The following is a 23,380-nucleotide window of genomic DNA, read 5'->3' as shown; positions in this document are numbered from 1 at the left end:
CAGACTTATATATTTTTCCCTAAACAGTGTTTTGTTGTTCAAATAAAGTAATGGAGAGAGCATCTTAAAATATGAGGGATTTTAGAAGTTCCTGAATATAAGTTGACTCGTTCTTTTCTTAGGTATAATTTTACAGGACTACAGTTGCCATCTTTGTAATATGCACATGACTGTTTCAAGTGTAAACATATTTATCTTAAGAACTGTGTCGTGCCTAAGAGCCATTCGTAGGGTGCCGCTTGTCTGTAAACTGGCCTACTTGTCCTTATGAATAATGAGGGCTGACTAAACTTGATTGAAACGTGAGGAACTTTGTGTTTGTAAAAATTAGCAGTGTTTCTTATTTCAAGGGTTTTATGGCATTCTCTTGCTTATTCTATTAAACCTTTTATTCTTTAAACCTTACAGTGGGCCGTATGTATGAAGTTTATAAAGTATTAATGATCTTAACCAAAACAAGAAAAAAAATTCTAAACGGTTCCCACTTCTGTACTGTTTTATCATCTCAAAAGTTTAAATAAGACGTTCTGCTGCCATTGTTTTTTTTACTGTTCACTGTATTAGCACTTTCTCTGATGTGCTTTGGAGGCTGATCGATGAATTTCTTAGACATTTTGCTGGAATCAGTTTAAGGGTGTCTGACTAGATGGTGAACAGTAGACTGAGAGAATCTTCAAGTGACCACGTCATTGTTTTCTTGCTGTCTTTACTTGGTGATTAAGATACAATTCTTTTTAAAACCAAATGGCACTGGTTATCATATTTCCCAAATCAGAAATCTATTTTAGTTAATATTTTAAAGAAATACAAAGCCATAGCAAAAACCAATGTTATTTTTACTACAGAGTGTTAATGGATGTAAAGAGGTTAGCGAGACATCGTGTTTAATTAATGATGTTTATTTTCACTATATTTAATGAGTAGTACTTTTATCTCCTTTAAAGAAAAATAATGTTTATTGGTTAAAGGTAAGAAATGATAGACACCAATTTAATTTCAACATCTTTGACTATATTATAGACATTTACATATTTATGGTTTGGAAGATTTGATGTTGTCAAGAGGGCACTTCTCCCCATAATGATCTATAAATTCCACGCAATTCCTATCCAAATCCCAGCAGACTTTTTTTTAGAAATTAATAAGCCAATCCTAAAATGTATGTGGTAATGCAAAATAGTCAAACCAATTTTGAGAAAGAACCAACTTTGAGGACTTAGATTGCCTCATTTCAAAACTTACAAATCTGTAGTAATCAACCTAATACAATATTGGCATAATATCTACAGGGATGTAGACCAAAGGAACACAGTTAAAAGTCTAGGGAAAAAGCCTTACATTGATTGGCAATTGATTTTCATCAAAGATGCCAAGACAGTTAAGTAGGTGAAAGACAGTCTTTGATCGTTGAGACAATTAGAAATTCGTATGCCAGGGCCAGGTGCAGTGGCTCACGCCTGTAATTCCAGCACTGGGGAAGGCTGAGGCGAGAGGATCACTAGAGCCCAGGAGTTCAAGACCAGCCTGAGCAACATGGCAAAATCCCGTCTGTACAAAAAAAATTAGCTAGCGTGGTGATGTGCACCTGTAGTCCCAGCTACTAGAGAGGCTGAGGTGGGAGGATTGCTTGAGCCCAGGAGGTTGAGGCTTGCGGTGAGCCAAGAGTGTGCCACTGCACTCAAGCCTAGGCAACAGAGACCTTGTCTCAAAAATAAATTCATATGCCAAAGAAAAATTAGAGCCACACCTCAGACCACACATAAAAATGAACTCAAAATGGATCATAAGCCTAAGTATAAGGGTTAAACTATAAACTCTTAAAAGAAAAATAGGAGAAAATCTTCATGCAGAGAGGGTTAGGCAGAGAGTTCTTACAAATGATACCAAAAGCACAGCCATAAAAGAAAGTTGATAAATTGGAATTTATAAAAATTAACAATTTCTGCTCTTTGAAAGATGATCTTAAGTGAATGAAAAGACAAATGACAAACTGGGAAAAAATATTTGCAAATCATATATATGACAGAGGACTTGTATCTAAAACTAAAAAAAAATATTAGAACTCAATAAAACAACCCAACGTAAAAATGGACAAAAGATTTTAATAGTCATTTTGCTTAAAAATATATAAAAGGGGCTAATAGGCACATAAAAAGATGCCCAACTTCGTCAGTCACTAGGGAAATGCAAATTAAAAGCTCTGTGAGATACCACTAGTGTTATACCCACTACAATGGCCATAATCAAAACAACAGACAGTACTCCTGGGCACAGTCACATGCACCTGTAATCCCAGCTACTTGTGAGGCAGATGGTGGCAGGGAAGGACTGCTTGACAACAGGAGTTTGAAGTTTGAGGTTAGCCTGGGCACCATAGCAAGACCCTTTTCTCAAAAAAAAAAAAAGACAATATCAAATGTTGGTGAGGATGTGGAGAAACTGAAACCCTCATACATTGCTGGCAGGAATATAAAAATAGTACAGCCTCTTTGGAAAACAGATTGATAGTTTCTTTAAAAGTTAGACATAAACTTACCATATGGCCCTTATCAGTCCTTTACCCAAGAAAAAGTTAGACATACATAACATCTACCAAATGGGCCGGGCGCCTGCTCAATGTAATCCCAGCACTTTGGGAGGCCGAGGCGGGCGGATCCGAGGTGAAATCGAGACCATCCTGGCTAACACGGTGAAACCCCGTCTCTACTAAAAAAAAAAACTAGCCGGGCGCGGTGGCAGGCGCCTGTAGTCCCAGCTACATAGGCTGAGGCAGGAGAATTACCCATACACTCCAGCCTGGGTGACAGAGCAAGACTCCGTCTCAAAAAAAAAAAAAAAAAAAAAAAAAACATAGACATCTACACAAATGTTCATAGGAGTATTATTTGTAATAGCCAAAAACTGGGAACAATCCAAATATCTATCAACTGGGGACTGAATAAATCAAATGTAGTATATCTGTACAACAGAATAGTATTCAGCAATAAAACTGAATGAAGTCTTCTTGTACGCTTACCATTTGAGTGAACTTAGAAAACATTATGCGGCCAGGCACAGTGGCTTAAGCCTATGATCCCAGCACTTTGGGAGGCTGAGACAGGTAGGATTGCTTGAGCTCAGGAGTTTGAGATTAGCCTAGACTACATAGCAAGACCTCATCTCTACTGAAAAAAAAAAAAAAAATCAGCCTCAGCATGGTGGTGTGTGCCTGTAGTCCCAGCTACTTGGGAGGCTGAGGTGGGAGGATTGCTTGAGCCTGGGAGGTGGAGGCCACAGTGAGCCAAGGTCAAGGCTGCAATAAGCTGTGATCACACCACTGCAGTCCAACCTGGGCAACAGAACGAGACCCTGACTCCAAAAAAATAGAAAGAAAAAAGACATTATGCTGAGGGAATGATGTCAGACACAAGGAACAATTTGTATGATTCTGTTTATATGAACTATCCAGAAAAGACACATTGGTAGAGAGAAGAAGCAGATTGTAGGGCTGGGGTGAGAGTGATGATTAACTGCAAACCGGCACAAGAGAACTGTTTGTAATGATGGAAAGGTTCTAAGACTGGATTGTGGTGGTGGTTGCCCAACTTTATGAATTTGCTAAAAATCATCCAATAATATACTTATTGCAGGTGAGTTTATGGTATGTAATTTATACTTCATTTTTAAAGGATTTTTCTCACTTTTTTGACCTTTTGTGCTTAAATTTTGAGAACTCTTCCAAGTCCTTATGCGGCAATGATTGATTTGTTTGCATTGTCATATAAGCTCTCTGATTTATGCATTTAATATCTATCTCATAAGAATAACAATTTTTAAAGAAATATCTATTTACATACATACCTTTGTTTCAAATTTATTCTTCCAACACCTCTTCGTGTTTCTCAGTTCCAGCTAAATGGCTTTTGATTCTCAACTGAAGTTTACTATTCATTGTATGTTACTGGTCTTGTGTTTGACAGATATTTTTCAGGATGACATTAACTTTTAGAAACCATAGCATGGAATAATTTTTTATATACTTTTGATATCTTTTGGTAAATTCTTTAATGTATTTTCTCAATGAAAATATAAAGCCTTATTTCTGAAATGTACCTTGATTTTAATTATATGCTTATCTTTCCTTTTAAAATAGAATATGCTTCTCTGGGATCACTCTATGATTACATTAACAGTAATAGAAGTGAGGAGATGGATATGGATCACATTATGACCTGGGCCACTGATGTAGCCAAAGGTAATAATATTTGGTATATTCTTACAGAATTGGTGGGGTGCATTTTCCCCTCCTGAAATGGGGACTTACCATCAGAAAATGTTTTATTCTGTCTTTAGATGTTCTTTTTTCAGACCAAAAGTAGTAAGAATTCCAAAGCTGATTGTACAGATAACATTGTGGGTCATTGCCTTTTCCACTCCTGAATTCCTTTTCTCTTTCTCTTTTCTCTACTTTATTTCTATCCATGAAATCTAGTTGTAGCTTCAGGGCAGACATGTTTGTCATGTTTTGTGATATTATAATTGACTAGCGTGCTTGACACATTAAATGGAAAAATCATAATTCTGTTGTTCTGAAAGTCTCTACTTAGACTCAGTATCCAGAAAACATTTATTGTAGAATTAGTTCTACTCATTTTGTGTATATAATATGCTAAAAATAGAAACCACTTGCAAAAAATAATTTTTATTTGTCCTGCCATCTAAAAGCAATTCAGATTTTATTTTACATTTAATGTAAACTTACTTAGGCATCGCTGTTGGAAATTAAATATTTTTAATACACCAAACCCCTAAACAAGGTCTTTTTTCTCATACATTCCTGCATAGACGAATGCTTTCTAAAGCAATTCAAACTTCATTTATTTTTATCTTTTTTTTTTCCATTTCCCTGACTGAACATTTCTGGGCTTTATTTATAACTGTCAGAGTTGCTTTGGAAACAACTTCATCTAAATAATGAACACTGATAGTTATATTTGTATTCTAGCAACCCCTACAAAGTGTGTCTGAATTTTCCTGGGGCAATTAACTCCTTTACATTTTACTACTCCATTCTCTACAAGCATCTCTTTACAAAGCAAATAGAACGTGATTTAGCACTCAGTAAGGGAAGCAACTCATGCGTTGATTTCACTGTGTGACTTCCAAAAGTAGTAGTGTTTCCTTTGGGGAATTGTCTATTTTAAGTTTCATCAACACCTACCAAATTCTTCAAATAGGGAAAGTGAAAAAAAATTTGAGTTTCATGCTGGATGCTGCTGCTGAATGATGCCTCATTACATTATAAAAATAATAAGCTCTGTGTTTAGGGTAGTGTACCTGAGACTTTAGCTATGTTAATTTGCTTAATTGTGTATTGATGCATCGGGCATCTCAAATCATGCGGAAACCTTCATATTCTTAAAGATATTTTCATGTAACATCGTAGAGACTTCTCTTCTTGTCAGTAGAACACAAGGACCAGCTCTCTGTAAGCAAGGTGATGTGCCTTGATTAGGAGCTGCCTGCAACATTGTGGAAATACCCTTCAATAATGTAAATGCATATGTAGGTAGTCCTTAACTTACAGCATATCACCTTACATACATTTGCATTTAGGGTGCTCAGCCAGTTACAACCATGCCACTACTTACTGGCACTTAGAATAGATAGACAGCAAACAAATCAGCTAACATCAGTCACTCTGCTTCCTGCTGTGCTCTACTTAAGCATCCCTGGTTCCCAGTCTGGGAACCTCTTCTCCCTGCACCCCCTTAAGCACATGCCACATCATCCCGAGTGAGGGGTAAGTCTCTTGGCTCCACATCAGCTGAGTCATTCTTGGTGTTTTCTCGAGAGTGCTAGTGCTCTGCATCAGAAGGCAAGGAAGAGAAGGAATAGAATTAGGTAGCAAACTGGACCTGGTGCAGTGGCTCACGCCTATAATCCCAGCACTTTGGGAGGCCGAGGTGGGTGGGTCTCTTGAGGCCAGGAATTTGAGGTCAGCCTGGCCAACAAGGCGAAACTCTGTCTCTACTAAAAATACAAAAAATTAGCTGGGCGTGGTGATGCACTACTCGCCTGTAGTCAACAACTTGGGAGGCTGAGGCACGAGAATCGCTCAAGCCCCAGAGGTTTGCAGTGAGCCAACATCAAGCCACTGCACTCCAGCCAGAGTGAGATTCAGTATAGAAAAAAAGAAAAAAAAAAAGAATTAGATAGCAAACTGGCACCAGAGTTAAAAATAAGGAAGGAGAGGCCAGGCGCGGTGGCTCACGCCTGTAATCTCAGCACTTTGGGAAGCCAGGGAAGGCGGATCACCTGAGGTCAGGAGTTTGAGACCAGCCTGACTATCATGGAGAAACCCCATTTCTACTAAAAATACAAAATTAGCTGGGCATGGTGGTGGCGCATGCCTGTAATCCCAGCTACTCGGGAGGCTAAGACAGAACCATCACTTGAACCCGGGAGGCAGAGGTTGTGGTGAGCCAAGATTGGGCCATTGCACTCCAGCCTGGGTGGCAGAGTGAGACTCCTTCTCAAAAAAAAAAAAAAAAAAAAATAGGGAAGGAGAGAATGGGATTGGGCCCCCGATGGTGTCCAAAACTGCAGATTAATAAAATCCCTTTTGCCTGTCTGGCTAATGTGTTTCACCTCAGGTGAGAAGAGTGAGGCAGAGAAGAGGCTTGTATGTTTATGGACACAAGTAATACTTAACATTTTAAAAATCCTTTAAAGATGGCCCCAAAAAAAACAAATCAGGGCTTTAGGAATGACTTCAGCTTTCTCTGATAAAGCTGTGTGTAGAACTTAAGAATTTAAGAGATTAAGTAGGAAGGCTTGATTTTTGTAGATTCTGTTTCAAATTCAGCTATGTACCTTTTGGGTTGACCTATGGTTGAATCCACTGGAGCAATGATATGTTGAGAAATCAAAAAATGAATAGTTTATTTTAAGTAAAGGTTGATTCATGTATTTTGAAATAGGCATTGCTCAGCATCATTGCTGTTGAGACAATATCTCCTCAAAGCAAAAAAGATTCTCTTCTTTCTGGATGTGAGGATAAATGGAGGGTGGACCAGCAAGTATATCTGAAATCGCTGCAAGTCAATCAGCAATGCTTAAAAGGAACAAAAGCAGATAAACTCCAATCCAGTCTCAAAATGGTCACCACTCATTCCAATTCTCCCCAAAAGTCTCCTCAGTTATACCTGCCAACTCTTTTTCTTTTTTTTTTTTTTTTTTTTTTTTTTTCTTTTTTTGAGATGGAGTCTAGCTCTGTCACCCAGGCTGGAGTGCAGCGTCCGGATCTCAGCTCACCGCAAGCTCCGCCTCCCGGGTTTACGCCATTCTCCTGCCTCAGCCTCCAGAGTAGCTGGGACTACAGGCGCCCGCCACCTCGCCCGGCTAGTTTTTTGTATTTTTAGTAGGGACGGGGTTTCACCGTGTTAGCCAGGATGGTCTCGATCTCCTGACCTCGTGATCCGCCCATCTCGGCCTCCCAAAGTGCTGGGATTACAGGCTTGAGCCACCGCGCCCGGCCATATACCTGCCAACTCTTTTTCTAGGAAACCCTGAATGTACATCTGATGAAAGTATTTTTCAGCCTTCTTAATTGTTTGCAATAAAAATAAGGCAGAATTATAGATGGATCTACAAAAACATTAAATAGAATTTTATGTGAGTGTGATGACTATTGTTTATATGAAATATTATTTAAATGTGTACTATGCACTGTACACAAAAACTTTATGGTACTTTTTGCTTATGATAATCTGCCATGAGGAAGAAAAGTGCCTATATTTAAAGCTTTTGTATTTGAGTCTTGTTTTTTGAAATCCTTACTTGTCAGCAAGTGTAGAAACTATCTCTACCAGTAATAGTAATTATACAGTTCCTACCTGAAAAATTATTAAGGAATTTGATTCTAAAGCAAGACAGAGGTAACTGTGAAATCCAGTCATATAGATTATTAAATGCTACCCAAGTTGTAGCTATTGAATTTTTGCAGTTTGAGGGATGTAGAACTTCGTATCAGAAGAGAAATTTCCTTTATCCCAGTTACATCTTATCTAAGATCACATAATTACTAATACTTGTGTTAACTTGACTCTTTTCAGTAATATCATTCGGTGATATCATTAAAAGGCAAGAGTTTAAATTTTTTTATTTTCTTTGTCCTTTCACGATTCTTCAATATACAATAATTAGTAGAAGAAGAAGAGATTTTAAAATTAACCTCTATAAAATTAAAATGTTCTATACACTTTAAAAAGCCAAAGCCTCTTATTAAATTATTTTCAATGTATTGTTCATTTTAAAAAGAAACCTGTTTGATTTGGAGGTGAGGGGGAGGCTGTTTCTGCCATTATTTAGAAAAGACAACTTGAGAAATAAAGAAGATATATTTTAGTAGAAAATCATCCTTTTTTTATTCTAAAGGGGTAGACAGTACATAAATACAGAAAGGGTCAAAAACTGCTAAGGTGGTAACCATAAAATATGTCTTTAAAGTATAATTTTTGACTCAAAATAATAAAACTCTGAAAAGTTTATATATACCCAATATACTGAAGTAATTGGATTTACATCCTAAATATGATGGAAAGAATTTTGGAGTATGTTGAAATACAGATTATCTCAAAGATTTATCCTTGTGAAAGGAATGAAATATTTTGTAACTACTGTATACTTTTTTATCTGAAGATCATAAAATTATTTACTAACCATAACTAACCCTCCCAGTTCTCCCCACTGCTACTCCACATCCACTCCCAGGTCTTGTTGGAATGGGTACTGAGAAAATAAGCCAAGCTGCAGCTGGGTAACCATAGACATCCGGAACTTTGGTAACTGGACATCAGAATCTGCAGCTGGGTAACCGCAGACAACCAGATGAAAACCGCAAATTTTACTCAGAACTTTGGCAGATTTAGAAGGTAGTTGGTAGTGGAATACCTTAGTCATGGAGCACTCCTTTCAGTGGTTACTGTACTATTTTCACGCAGACTGCAGAAAATTAAGGTGTCCTTATTAGGTATTTTAAGAAGTTAGCTTTACCCACAGTCAAATTCCTAATCTCTAAGAGATTAAAGTTTATAAATTTGACTTCACATATACATGTTACTAATGTAGATATATTCTCTTCTCATTTTATCAGTCATGGAAGAATAAGACATGTGAATTAGTTTCTGCTCTTGAGTTCTTTGAAAAACTATGAAAGGTAATACTGATGTAATGTTGAAAAATATTAATAGGCCTTTCTTTCTTCTTGTGTGAAAAGGAATGCACTATTTACATATGGAGGCTCCTGTCAAGGTGATTCACAGAGACCTCAAGTCAAGAAACGGTAATGTAGTTATGTTTTTATTTTATCTATTTTATTACAAATTATATACACTTGCATGTAGAAATGAGCATCATGCTTTTACATATCTTTTGTAACCTACTATTGGACTCACTGCTGATACCATGGAAGCCTTTCTACTGTCAATAAATAACAAAATCCTTGATATTATTTGAGGAAGCTGCACAGCATTTCACTGTATAAATATAGCCCAGAATGTGGACATTTGAATTGTTTACATTTTTTCTCTGATAAGAAATGTTGGGCTTACTATTTCAGCCAAATTTTTCAAGACATCCCTAATTATTTCCCTAGAACCATTTTCTAAAAGAGATACTGCTGTGTCAAAGTGTGCAGTCATATATTTTTAGTCTTCTATTTTTAGGTGGCTTTGTGCACTATCAATTTTGAATTTTGTTCTTGTTGCGTCTGAATTGCATGGTGTAAATTGTTTGTGCCAGTCCTGCCTGTATTACCTGGAGTAGGGTGCAAAATGAGCCACATGTTTGGAAGTTTGGAAAGTAAAGGCTCTCTTTTTCTTCTTTCTCTTCTTCTGTACTTTCTAAAGTTTATTTATGGCCCTGTATTTTATAATTTGGAGGGTGAGCATTTTAAAATAACTTGCAGGATTAGACATTACCTTCAAGTAGGAGTGGTAACAGAATGCTTCTTCCGCTATGTCACTTCAGAGTTATCTGAGAAAGGCAGTAGGGTTATAGAACTAGCTAAACACCAGAGTTTGCTACTATTTTGAATACCCTCGTATCAATTAATTATTTACATGCTTTCTAAATGCTCCCTTTCAGCAAGGAGGAAGAGAACTCTCTGTTTATAGGAGATCTTTAATTAAAATGAGTATATGCTAATAGTGTGATCCTTAGAACAGGTAGTGATGACAAGTAGTGGAAGAGGACCAGGGAATGAATCGATCAGGTACCCTTGCACATGCCCCAGGACTGTGACGTTTGTGTGTGTGAGTGTGTGTGTGTTTAGCAGGGGGTGAAGAGATGGGGGTGGGGAGGGAAGTTATCGGGACCTGCCACTCATCAGTAGTCCAGATTGGCCCACCAATTTAACCCTGTCTGATTGTCCTTTCCTCTTCTAGGCTATCACACATTCTTTGGTTCTTCTTAGACATAAGCTTCCTGGAACTAAGCACTTTTGATATATGGTCAGCTAACAGGAAGTCATTAGGAAATAATCTAGACTATAGTAGAAAATATCAGTTTTATGAATTTGTAAATTTTCAGTTCATGCTCAGACTTTCAATTTAACTATATTGTTGGACTTCAGTATATCTTAAATCTTCTACAAAAGAGGAATGACTAACTAAATTATGGATGTATCCATGCTATCATTATGAAGACTATATAACAATGGAGAATGTCCCCATTTTAAAAAGTTACAGTTATATGTGTTACAGTTACTAAATAGAAAAACACATACACTCATATTGAAAGAATACAGAACTAACTTATAGCAATTCTTTTTCTCTTGGAAAGGTAACCAGAGTTTCACTTTCTGTGTTATGGGTTTTTTTTGTTTTTTTTTTGAGACGGAGTCTCGCTCTGTAGCCCAGGCTGGAGTGCAGTGGCCGGATCTCAGCTCACTGCAAGCTCCGCCTCCCAGGTTTACGCCATTCTCCTGCCTCAGCCTCCCGAGTAGCTGGGACTACAGGCGCCCACCACCTCGCCCGGCTAATTTTTTGTATTTTTTAGTAGAGACGGGGTTTCACTGGGTTAGCCAGGATGGTCTCGATCTCCTGACCTCGTGATCCACCCGTCTTGGCCTCCCAAAGTGGTGTTATGTATTTTTATAGTGGCAGTTTTTCTAATGAGCACTTGTTAATCTTATAATGAGAAAGCTGAATATAAAATTAATAATATTTACATTTCTATTTATAAAAGTTTATAGCTTAATACTTATAGTATCAGGTTTACCCTGAGGCAATTTTCAAATGTTATATCATACAAAGCTCATTTTCCCTCCTTGGTAAAATCATCGGTAACTCGTAAATATTGATCATCTATCATGTTCAAGGCACTGCACGGTTTACAAAAGAAACATCTGAAACAGTTCTTCAGAACTTTATCCTTGGACTCATCTCCTCTTATGCTCTGATCCCTGCACTCCCATAAAAGCCCTATTTGCATGTTAACACTCGAAAACAGATCTCAACTTCAAAACTATATATCTATCTGCTGATTAGACACATCCACATAGATATTTGTTAAGACCCTAAAATATATTATATCCAAATTAATCTTTTCATTTTCTCGCTACCCCCAAAAAATCATCCCTGCATTTCCTTTACCAAGTGGCAGTACTGTTTGCCCAAGCCAGAAATGAGATAAATAGTAGTTACTGTTTAAATCCAGAGCTCCTAGTCTAACCATTAATCTGTATTGGTTCTTTATCTGATTTTATCCTTGAGTTCTCTTCCTTCTCCCCCAATAACCAGCCATTCATCAAGCCTAGGTGATCCTACATCGCAAACATTTTGACTCGGTCAACTTTTCTCCTGTCCTTTGCCACTGCCTTAGTACAGGCGTCCTCATCTGTCTCCTGGACCACAAAACCTTGAGTGCAAAGTGATCCCCTTGCCTCCAGGTCTATTCTTCTCTGACATAGTCTCCCCTCTGCACCTTTGCTCATTTCATTCCTCCACATAAAATTGTTCGTTGGCTTTCTCTTTCTCACAAGGGCTTTTCTTGACCTGGCCCCTACCTTCCAAAATTGCCATGCCTTTTTTGTCTGCTCCTGAGTTTTTGCATAGACTCTCTCTTCTGCCTAGGAAACTACTTTCCTCCCTCAGCTCTCCTCTTTCTGGTTAGCTCCTGTGTTTTTCAGGTTTTAGCATAAGCATCATTTCTTACAGGAAACTTCATCTGACCTCCCTTGACATAGATATCATTGTTCTTTGGCTCTATAGTTTGTTTGTTTCTCTCATCATGGAATCTATCCCACTTTGTTGTAGATGTTTATTTAATTGTCTCTCTGATAAGAATATAAACCCCCTGAGAGCAAAGACAGTGCCAGACTTGCTCACAGTCCTGTTCCACAGCATAGTACGTGGCCTTACCCACAGTAGCCTCAGCAAATATTTATTAAATGAATGAATGTATGAGCAAGTGAATGAATGAATATTCTCTCCACCTTTAACAAAAATCACTCAGTTGGGAGGAAACCCTACATATAATACGAAGTAGTAAAGCTAATGACTACCTCAGTGTCACATTGGCAGTATACGGGCAGAACCCAGGTAAAAATTTGGTTCTCCTAACTACTACTAATTTGTGCCTTTCTTATTGGACAGTACTGCATTTAGATAAAATAAATGTCTCAGAAGCCTTTTTAATCAGTACCTGATGGAATTAAGTTTTTGTTTTAATGTCAGCCCCCTTTTGCAGAATCCTCAATGCTGTAAATACATTGATTTCACCTTTCGTAATCCCATATTGAAGACAGAAATAGAAGTTTATGGTTTTTTCAGTAGAAAACAGCTCAAACCAATTAGATGATTGTCATAATTTATCCTTTTTTCTTTTTTAGTTGTTATAGCTGCTGATGGAGTATTGAAGGTAGGACTACTTCTTTCACTTTAAAAATTGTTAATTTCAGATGTAGATTTTTGTAACTAATAATTCCTTAATTAGCCAATAAGTAGAAAGTTGATACTGATTCCTGTCTCCTCAGATTTGTGACTTTGGTGCCTCTCGGTTCCATAACCATACAACACACATGTCCTTGGTTGGAACTTTCCCATGGATGGCTCCAGAAGTTATCCAAAGTCTCCCTGTGTCAGAAACTTGTGACACATATTCCTACGGTGTGGTGAGTTCATTTCTCATTTCTTGTTTACTAAAGGAAATACAAAAAGCAAACACTCTAGAGAAGAGGAGAGATACAGTTTAACATGGTTTTATTTTTATTTGAGACTGTACTGCTGGTGGAATGCCTGAAGCAGCACCACTGGAGAACGCTTCCTAGTTGCCAAAATGTTTAATCATTTTTAATCATCAGAGTTATTTTGTCCTGTGTTGAGAAGAAACCAACACCACTTACAAGCAACAAATTAAATGGAACCCGAGATAGTGTTGGGCTCCACTTTGCCTGAGAATTATTTTTTGCAGGGTGGTAATGTGACTGTAGACTATCTCTGTAATTTCAATGGAAATGTGGATCATTTGGAACAGGACTTCATTGTAATGGATTACTTAAACAGTATAAAATCACCAATAGATCTGCCAAGCGAGTTAATTACCAGGAAACTTTTGAGTCTCAACTATTAAACTGATTGATCAATTTCTGAAAGTCCAGAAGAAAATGCACTTAGCACTTACCAGATGACCTTGTCCATGTCTGCTGCCAGTCTTAGAGTAGCAGTGACTATCTGAAGCATGACTCTAAGACATTACATAAGAATCACAGCAGAACCACATAGAGAATTGACTAATGTGGGGGTGGAGTGCTCAAGGAATGGAGACCACAGGAATGAATCAGTTAAGGAGCAGAAGCTCCTGGAGGAGGAATTTGGAGATGGGCCATTTCCTGAGGAACAGGTTATACCTGCATTATCAGAGAGAAGGAAGTGAGGAGTGGGAGAGTTCTTTGCTGGAGGAAGGAATTCATTTGTTGCCTTTTGTTGAGGATAAACTTTTCCCTAAAATGTTATGTATTCTTTAAAAAGTCCAGAATAGTTTTGGAATTCCCTATCTTTACATCTCATACTGCCCTGCTATTTATACTATTATACTGCCCTGCTATTTATACTATTACTTCCTAAAAGGGCATTTTCATAGTACTGGGTAAAGAAGCAGTCTGTTTTGGGTCCAAATCAGCATGTCTCTTCGTCCTGAACTTTGTGTTTTCTTACCGCAGGTGGTAGCCAGTGACACAAGAGGAGATTCACGTTGTCAGACCTGTTTTTTTTTCTTTATTCAGTCTCTAGGTATTTAATGCTGGCTTCACAGGTTTTGAACTTGTTTCAGTGACTAGCTCTTTCTAAATCATATCACATCCTACGTATACCAAGTTAATAAAGATTAATTTTGTTAGCTATTGACAAAAATCACTTCAAGAATGAAATATATGTTTTTGGCTGAAGGCTAGAATTTTAAAGGTCAGAAGGCAACAATAATATCAGGCTTAATACCTGATACCCAAAAAAAGAAAAAACATTAATACCTGATATCCCTTGATTCTGGATGTTTCTTAAGAATGAAGACTATAAGCTATTACAGACAGTGATCAAATATTTCTCATTGAAAAAAAGAAAAAACAAAATATAAGTTTCAGAGGAGACTAGCTTCTAAAACTAGTCTCCTATGTCAAATGTTACTACATTCTAACCACCATACATTCATCTGTGGGATATTCTGAAAATGGGGTATTTGTAGCAATTGAAGACTCTGTAAGATTGTTTTCTCTTGTGAAAGTACATTCCTTCATTTATAACCAAACGTTTATTTGAGTCACACACCATCTGAGGGTAATTTAAATTTTTCTTATCCTGCTTGTTGGGAATGGCGTCTCATTTTGTCCTGTAGAAATAGGAAAAAGCAAAGTTTTTCTAGAAAGGACCGGATAATATATTTTTTTGGCTTTGCGGGCCACTTACAGTCTCTGTTGCATAGTCTTCATAGATGCCATAGTTGGTTTTTTGTTTCTTACAACCCATCAAACATGAAAAAGCCACTCTGTATTCTGCAGCAGGCCATCGTTGCAGGCACCTCTACGGAGCAAGACGGCTTGGGAAGATGAGCAGCATGGCTTAGGAACATGGCTTGTTTAGTCACTGTTCCAGCTGACGGTACAGAGTGGCTCAGTAGGAGCCCAGCACTCCCACTCCTTTCATGTGCATGTGTGTATAAATGTATATAAACATGTATGTTGGTGTTCTATATATAGGTATGTTATATATATTTGTTATAGTTACTGTAGATGGTTATAGCTTTTAAATTGTTTGGCACATTTATATGAACTAGAAGACTTTTGAGGTTCATTTTTGCACTTATGAGTCCACACACATACAGTGCTTTTACTTTTAAAATTCTCCCCCAAGTCTTCGAATTTCCTTATCTCAAAAATTTTTGACCTTAAGACACAACTATACATAGAGTGAACTTTTGGTCTCAATATTATTTCATGTATGAAAACAAACTTTATGCTGCCTTCTTTCAAAGCCTTACAGTTGCCAGGGCTTTGGTGTGAAATGCACCCCTCTCCTTTTCCTGAGATGAAGTACAATCTTAGTACCAGTAGCCAAGCACAAATTCCTTTTCACACACAAACTGTAAAAGATGTTAAGAGGTGACTTCTGTTTGCAGAGCTTAGGATTTTTTTCCTGTATCATTTTAAAATCTCTTCATACATTCCACATTGACCCCATTTCTTAAACATAGTTTGAGTCAACCTTTCTGGAGCTGCACATTTTCAGTGTTTTTTATTAAAAATCTCTTCACTTAAGAAACTATGCACCACATTTCAGTAGAAGGGCTTGAACACGTCTCTTTGTGGATTAGCTTTTCTCTCTGCTTGTGTGCTGACCCTACCTTTGCTTGGTTCGGTTTGGTTTGGTTTTGGAGGGATTTAACAAATGCTTAACAAACCATCCTATCGAGTAATTTCACTTACTGAAATAAACTCAACCACCAGCCGCTGAGCATTTCCAGTGTTGCTCTGTATTTACACACTGGATGTTGCTCTGCAGAACCTGTCCGCCCCATCATGGGACGTGGAATATCAATTCTGCATTCAGGCTACAGCCTTCCCTTACCTGGTGGAAACAGAAATGCTACTTCAGCAAGTCTGTTTTAAAACAGCTTCTGCTGTGTGACTATCTTGAAGAGAAAGGTTTGCTTGGAATGCTGGTTTGCCTCTCAGATAGTTGTGTCAGTAAATCCATTCAGAAAAGTATACAGATGCTAATTTAATTATAAAGAAGAACTCAGGACTGTATATGTTGGTGCAAAAGCAATTGAAGTTTTGCCATTTAAAAGTAATGGCAAAAACTGCAATTACTTTTGCACCAACCTAGTATTTAATTCTGACCTCTTCTCATTCTGTTTGTTCTAAATAAACACCGTTAGTGAAAGAAAAAATACAAGGTATGCTTTCCAGCGACTTTTTATTTAAACAATCACAGATTTTTTTTTTTTTAATGAAGAAAGCATTATGTGTTCAAAGTAAATGTTATAGAAAAGAGCAGGTGAGGATAGTTGTTAAGGCTGGGACCATTTTAGTTTTAGAAGTTTGTGGTCCATAAACTTGGAAAATTATACCTATTTTAATTCAAAATGTGGTTATTTTGAATTTTTTATGTCTTTTCAAAAATAGGTGAGTAGCCAAGACTCCTTTGTCAGTAGGAGCATTTGTTTGCATTAAATATCCCATTGTTCACTGGGAGTCTGTTCTGTTCATTGAAACCCCCTCTGCACACAGCAGTCACACACAGATGAATAAGACCATTTTAAAAAAAGTTGTTTTTTTGAAATCCACCCAAAAAACTGCAATACATTTTTGGTTTTTGTTTTTCTAATTTTTTAGACTGCTGTAAGAATTTAGCCCCTACTACTTCTAAAACTACCAGCCCTCCCCAGGTTGATAAACCTTTGTTGCTTCTTAACAAATGGCAAGACTCACTAACCTTGTACTGCCTTAAAATAAATGTGCTGTGAATGCCAGAAGTGGATTTTATGATCCTTGCTCTTACGCTGGTAAACTTTGCTAGGCAGGCAATGGTTTCCCTCCATTTTATAAGAAATGAAATTTTTCTACCCTCTTATGAGAACTTCTCTTGGAGGACTGAACCAGGAAGAGTGTTTAGTACGTTATCCACAAAAAAAGGAAAAGCAAAAATCACTGAAAGAATAATTCTTCTGAGAACACAAGGCCTAGATATTCTTTAAAAAAAAAAAAAAAAAAAAAAAAAGCTGTTCTAATGACAATGCAGAAAGGATTACCTTCTCAGAAGCCTCTCTGCCAAAACCAGCCTTGAAAACAGAGTGGCTGAAGAGACAGCATGGCTGCCTGGCTTGTCTGTGAGCACTGTTCCAGAACAAGCTGGGCTCAGGTAATGGCTTTCTATTGTTTGGAAAACAAAGGGCAGAAAAAGTACGCAGTCTTTTCCAAGTTTCTATTCTGTAAACTGAAAATAGAAATTTTCCTTGTGAGCATAGTTTAAATGTGAGGACGTCTCAATATAAAATGAGTCGGAAAATATTTTTAAGGTGAAAGATCACAATAATATTTGGCCTGAATCCCCATAACTGGTATTTTTAGGCATCATTTAATATATTTTTAAACCTTCAAGTGACTTCCTCAATAAAGTTACTTTTGTATGCCAAATGTCATTTTGTTTAGTGTAAAAAAAAAAAGCTGGTGTCTTATACCACCTACTTTTTGATACATTCCCGAATCCAGGGAATTAATAAAAGGAAATCATGAGATGTGCTGATACTGGAATAAAACTAAAGACCTCATTTGGGCTTCAGGACATAGCGGCTAATGACGCCACCTCAGACACTTTTACTAACTCCCTCAGCTGTCATAGCTCTTCAGAGACACAGAGGGAGTCAAATGAAACTGGCTTATTTTTTTCTTTATTTTTCACAGTTAGAACTCTCAGAGAAATATAACTTAAATTTTATTAGATTTTGGACATTTTCCAGCAGAATATTTTGGAATCAAGAATGACGTAAATGTTTTTCTGGTGTTATCCCCCAAAACTCTTGGTTTTGCAATTTACTTCACAAAATTCAGTGTGTGCATGTGTGCACACGTGCATCATACCTGCAGGCCAAACTCAGAAGGAAAGAGGCACCGCTCATCTGCGCGTTTAGGGGTCTGGAGCATTTGATTTATTGGAGGCTAACTCCCTGTTTCCATTCTCCTCAGGAATGCCACATCCATTAATTTACTTGCCCTTCATATCCTTTCCCCTCCCCAGCCCTAGCCCCCTGTGGAGTGGTAATTGCAGCCAATTGAGGGGCTCCATTTCCTGCTCAGCCCTCTTGCTGCCCGGCCTCCCTCCCTGTGTAGGTCAGGGTGATTGCATACCTGTTCTGGCTCTCACCCTTCCTTTATGTGTGGTGTTCACTAGAATTGTCCCCTTATGGGATGCCCCTTACCTTTTCCTAATCACTTATGTGACTCAAATAGAATTATTCAGTAGCTCCTCTAAAGGAGTACCTTACACACTTGATTAAAAGCCCAAAGAGGCTTCAGTGAATTTTTTTCTCCTGCTTGAGCAGCATCTGCCAATTTCCCTGATTTTCCTGCTAATTACCTTCGTATTAGCCAGAATTCATTTACTATGTTATGGTTCGAATGAGACTGAGCCCTGGCTGAGGAAACAGTGGATATGGAGTGAAAGGTTTCTATGATTTGCTTGACTAGAGTATGTGTGCTCCATCTACATTCCTATTAGAAATGAGCTTTTGTTTTTAGAACAAGGGAAATCTGAGTCGAAGCCACTGGTTCTCTTCCTGCTTCTGCCAGGGCGCCATACCTAAGACAGGGCCTGTCGCATTCTCTCTAGTACTGCCACTTGCCCTTCACTCAAATTAAAAGGGGTCAAGAGCCTGACCTTCAGGGCGAGCCAGCAGGTTCATATTCTGGCTCTGTCACTGGATAACTGAGTGTCTTTGGGTAAGGTTTTTTTTTAACTTTTTAAATAGTTTCCTCACCTATAAAATGAAGGTAATATGTATCCAATAGGATTGCTATTAATCATGGTAATATGTGAAAAGGGTATCTGGAATATAATAAGTACTCAATAACTTGTAGTGGTTTTTATTATCAGGACTATTACTGATAAAATTAGAATTGTTTTTGCACTTTACAGAGTATTGGTAGACTCACATTTTTGAACTCCATTTGTATAAATAGGGAAAAGTAATGTAGTATACAAATCTCCATTACTCAGTGTTTCAAGAGAACCCAGTTCAGCAGTATTCCTAGCATCCGTTTGCTTTCTTTGGGCATTCCACTCAGATTTAATAATCATACTGATCTCAAGAACTGCACAAAGATGAACACACACATCAGCTCACATTCACAGTCAGCTTATGTGTATAGAAAGTGTTTATTACATCTTAGAGTACGGTATAATAGATTATATTGTAGGTAGATGAAAATAGATCCCTTAGACCGACTCATTTTGAGGGAGATTTCTCCAAAATCTAAAAGGTAACATGTAAAATCTAAATATGACAATTTTGCAAGTGTCTACCAATGTGGGGTGGGTAGGTTAGCCAGTGATTTGGATTTGGGGTTCAGTTATTTTTGATGAGACCATTATTGATCCTTTTAAAATACTGTTGAATTCCCAGTTATTATTTCCTAGACAAATATATCAGAAATTGAAGGTAGAAAGAGTTTTAACTAACAAAATACAAAATCTAATTTGTGAGAACATAAAAATTCTAATAATTTATGAGATGACATTAAATCAGTCAGGCCCATTGGTTTCATAAAATTTTAAGTCTGGCTCTAGATGTCCTAATTTCTAAACCAGGTTTTTTCTTTATAAAAAAGAACATAAAAAGTATTTAATATATGGAAGAAGTTGTGTGCATGAGCATAATTGTTTTGCCCAAGTTTCTACAGATGGGGTTGGTTGTGTCTGGTAATTAGATACAATTACATGTTAGATAAAGTTTCAGTAATATGTACCAAAAAATATAAAGTACAAGAATAAAAATTCCATTTTCTTTTTGTTCCAGGTTCTCTGGGAGATGCTAACAAGGGAGGTCCCCTTTAAAGGTTTGGAAGGATTACAAGTAGCTTGGCTTGTAGTGGAAAAAAACGAGGTAAGACTACGTTTCTCCATTCAGGTACATAGATCAGAAAACAGTATTGGGGTTTTGCAAAAGACTTTTTCATCTTCTTCAAATTGAAAGTAAGTTCACGCTTATGGAAAGATTAGCAGTAGGAGCTAACACAAAGGGTCAAAGTGATGTTATTCCTCATGAATGGACCCTTTACATCTAATTGTTGCAGCTTCACGTCGTGATGCTGTAGATCAAAAATTGTACAAGTACTGTACTAGTTTCTCAGTCTCAATTGTAAAACCTAGGGGTTTGTTCTTAGTGATGAAAGAAGCCATTGCGTCCAAGGTAGGGGAACAGTTTAACTCCATCTCCTGCGTTTAGGACATCTTTTTTACTGGCCGGGAGTTGATATATCTGTAAGAGACCTTCAGCTACTTCAACTTACCCCTCCCAGCAGGAGTCACTATAGTACAAGAAACTGTCGCTTAGATGAGAATTTCAAAAATAAAAGAAGAAAAAATAGTTTCAAAAAAGGGAAAAATTACAGTTTTGCCACCTACGTTGAACACTACATTGAAGATGAGCTCCTCACTGGAATTGGCGAGGCAGTGGCATAACTGCTCGCTTCTTCATGCAGAGCCTTTCCATTTCAAAAGAACTTCAGTGGCGTAAACACCGTTTGTGCTGTGTCCCCAGCCTCGCTTCTCTTCTTCCCACAAATTGAGGCTTTCAGTTAGTTGGACCTATGAGCCTACATCAGAGAACATGGTACATTCATATCAAAGAGAGCAACTACATTTTGAAAGGTTTAAAATTGTGACTGAAACGCACAGCCATGGAAATTCTCAGCATAAGGATGAAGCCTCCAATATCAAGGTATTATGAGAACTTAGATCATGTAATGGAAGCAAGCAGTTGTCTTTGCAATGCAAAACTACTTTATTTCACAAAACTTCTTCATTTCCAAATCTTATCTGTGCTCTCCACAAAGGGTAAGACTGCAACCTTAAAATAAAATAATTTGCAAAAAGGTGAATATATAAAAATATTCCCTTTTTAATGCTCTAAAAGAGTTAGATTGATCTGCTTCCCAGGTGAGTGCAGGAATAAACTAGATTAATCAAAAAGCTGCTATTGACTAGGAGAAACCAAGTTTCCATCTTTTAGATCACATAATCCAAAGTTACCATATAATTTTTCCTCCTGATTCATTGGGAGTGGATGAAATGTTGATGATAGCTGAAACTGATGGGAAAGAGCTGCCAATTTAAGAAATGAAAAGGAGTTATATGCAAGAATATGCCTTACTCATTGTTTCACAGGAGCTGTTCTGTTTTAATTAAAAGTGATAGTAATTACTCATGTGCTATTAAATAAGATCTTACACACAGGATAACTTATATTGTCATAATATGAGGACACACATGTTTCTGTTCTATTTCTTTTGCCAGTGAGATGATTAGAGATCTGGTTCTGGGTTTACAAATGAAAGCAAAGAAAATTACTGACCTTGTGTAGACTCTGGAACCAAAACATCCAGTGTAATCTTTTCCCTCTGCACTATTCCAAGATAAACTAGGAGAAAGGTTTTTTTTGTGTTTTTTTTTTTTTTTAAAGCTAACTGGACCCTCCAAATATGTATAAGACAGAATAATTAATATTTTTAAATAATAATGTATCTAAAGGGTGGCAGAATAGATAAAAATTTTAAAGTACTCTTTAAAACATTGGAGTATCTGTGAAGGATTTTTAAAGCTGAAGAAAAAAATGAATTTAGAAGCTGCCTGGATAGTTGACTTGAGGATTGGAATCACCCATGAATAACCTTCAGAACCTCTTCAATACTGTGCATGCAGAAGCAATCTTTTTTCTCCCCGGAGAGCCCAGAAAGTAGACTTTACCATTTTATTCATGGTGTGTTCTGATGATCAGCTAATAACTGATGAAGACTACTCAAATACTTCCCACACTGTATTCATTAACTATTATGGTAAGTTGAAAAAAGCCTACATGGTGAAATACATTTTCTCAACTTTCTAATGAATTTCAGTAAAATTGGGTATTACAAGGATATTTATCTGCTGTTCTCATTCTGTACAATATTTATTTGTCAAAAATACGGAAATTAAGTTTCAATGTAATTTTCAATATCATCATTCAAGAAGGTATCTTCATTTCACCTCACAAATGGAGGTAACCATTTCCAAAATAAATTCTGTTGACATAGCATTAAGATAATTCACAAGGGTTTATTTCATTTCATTACAAAATTGAGGCTTTGACTTAAAGAAATATAATGTACCAAATCCCTTCAACTTCTAATTATTTTACTTTATTTTTACTATTGAATATTTTGGGTTATGGGTTGAAAAGAGAAAGTCGTATTTTTAACAGGCCTCATTTAAATAAAGAATGACATGTTCAAGTGTTCAGGAAGACATTTTAAGTGTTATCTAGTCATCTATAATACCTATATCCAAGTATTAGAGTTGTCTTCTTTTAACTTTTTATTTTGAAATAATTATAGATTCACACGAGTTTTCAAAAATATTACAAAGAATCAAAAAATTACCTGGGTGTGGTTGTGCATACCTGTAGTCCCACCTACTGGGGAGACTGAGGTAGGAGGATCCCTTGAGTCCAGGAGGTCAAGGCTGCCACCATTATCACACCACTGCACTCCAGCCTGAGTGACAGAGTGACACCCTGACTCAAAACAGTTTTTTTTATTTTTAGTAGAAACAGGGTTTCACCATATTGGCCAGGCTGGTCTTGAACTCCTGACCTCAAGTGATCCACCTGCCTCAGCCTCCCAAAGTGCTGGGATTTATAGGCATGAGCCACCGTGTCCAGCCAAAAAAGTTTTTTAAATTAACAAAAACTAAAGAAATTTGTGTACTCTTCACCCAGCTTCTCTCACTGGTGAAATCTTACATGTCTGTAGTATACGGTCAAGACCAGGGAATTGAGATTGGTGCATTGCTCTTACCCAGACAATAGACCTTACTCATTTTCACCATTTAAGATTACTTTTTGCATCTATAGAAAAATCAATACTTTCTAAAAATTATATCTGAAGATCTTTGCTTCTAATCCCTTAATAATAAAATGAGATGTTTAAGCAATCATTTTTCTAATATTAAATCCTATTAAAACTAGATTCATAAAGCACTGCTAAACTTTACAAAGTAAACAATGAACCTTTATAGACGGCATGAAATTAAGAGGGCATTACTCATACATTTTTTAAATGAAACAGATAGGTATATTTGCTTTTGTCATT

The 23,380-nt window shown here is 37.1% G+C and overlaps 1 protein-coding gene across 3 annotated transcripts in view; it reads left to right on the top strand.

The window, feature by feature from the left end:
- Positions 1-23,380, top strand: part of MAP3K20 (mitogen-activated protein kinase kinase kinase 20) — a 763,073-nt gene that overhangs the window by 671,158 nt on the left and 68,535 nt on the right. For all 3 annotated transcript variants that reach the window (XM_050751330.1, XM_050751329.1, XM_050751331.1), the window contains 5 exons: positions 4,133-4,234; positions 9,260-9,325; positions 12,875-12,903; positions 13,019-13,156; positions 20,050-20,136. In XM_050751330.1, the coding sequence (XP_050607287.1) occupies positions 4,133-4,234; positions 9,260-9,325; positions 12,875-12,903; positions 13,019-13,156; positions 20,050-20,136 (422 nt within the window). The remainder of the gene's footprint in view (positions 1-4,132; positions 4,235-9,259; positions 9,326-12,874; positions 12,904-13,018; positions 13,157-20,049; positions 20,137-23,380) is intronic.

Source organism: Macaca thibetana, chromosome 12, assembly GCF_024542745.1.
Source record: "Macaca thibetana thibetana isolate TM-01 chromosome 12, ASM2454274v1, whole genome shotgun sequence".
In the NCBI taxonomy this organism is placed as follows: domain Eukaryota; kingdom Metazoa; phylum Chordata; class Mammalia; order Primates; family Cercopithecidae; genus Macaca; species Macaca thibetana.
Note: the sequence above shows the minus strand (reverse complement) of the source record. Positions and strands in the feature narration are given on the sequence as shown.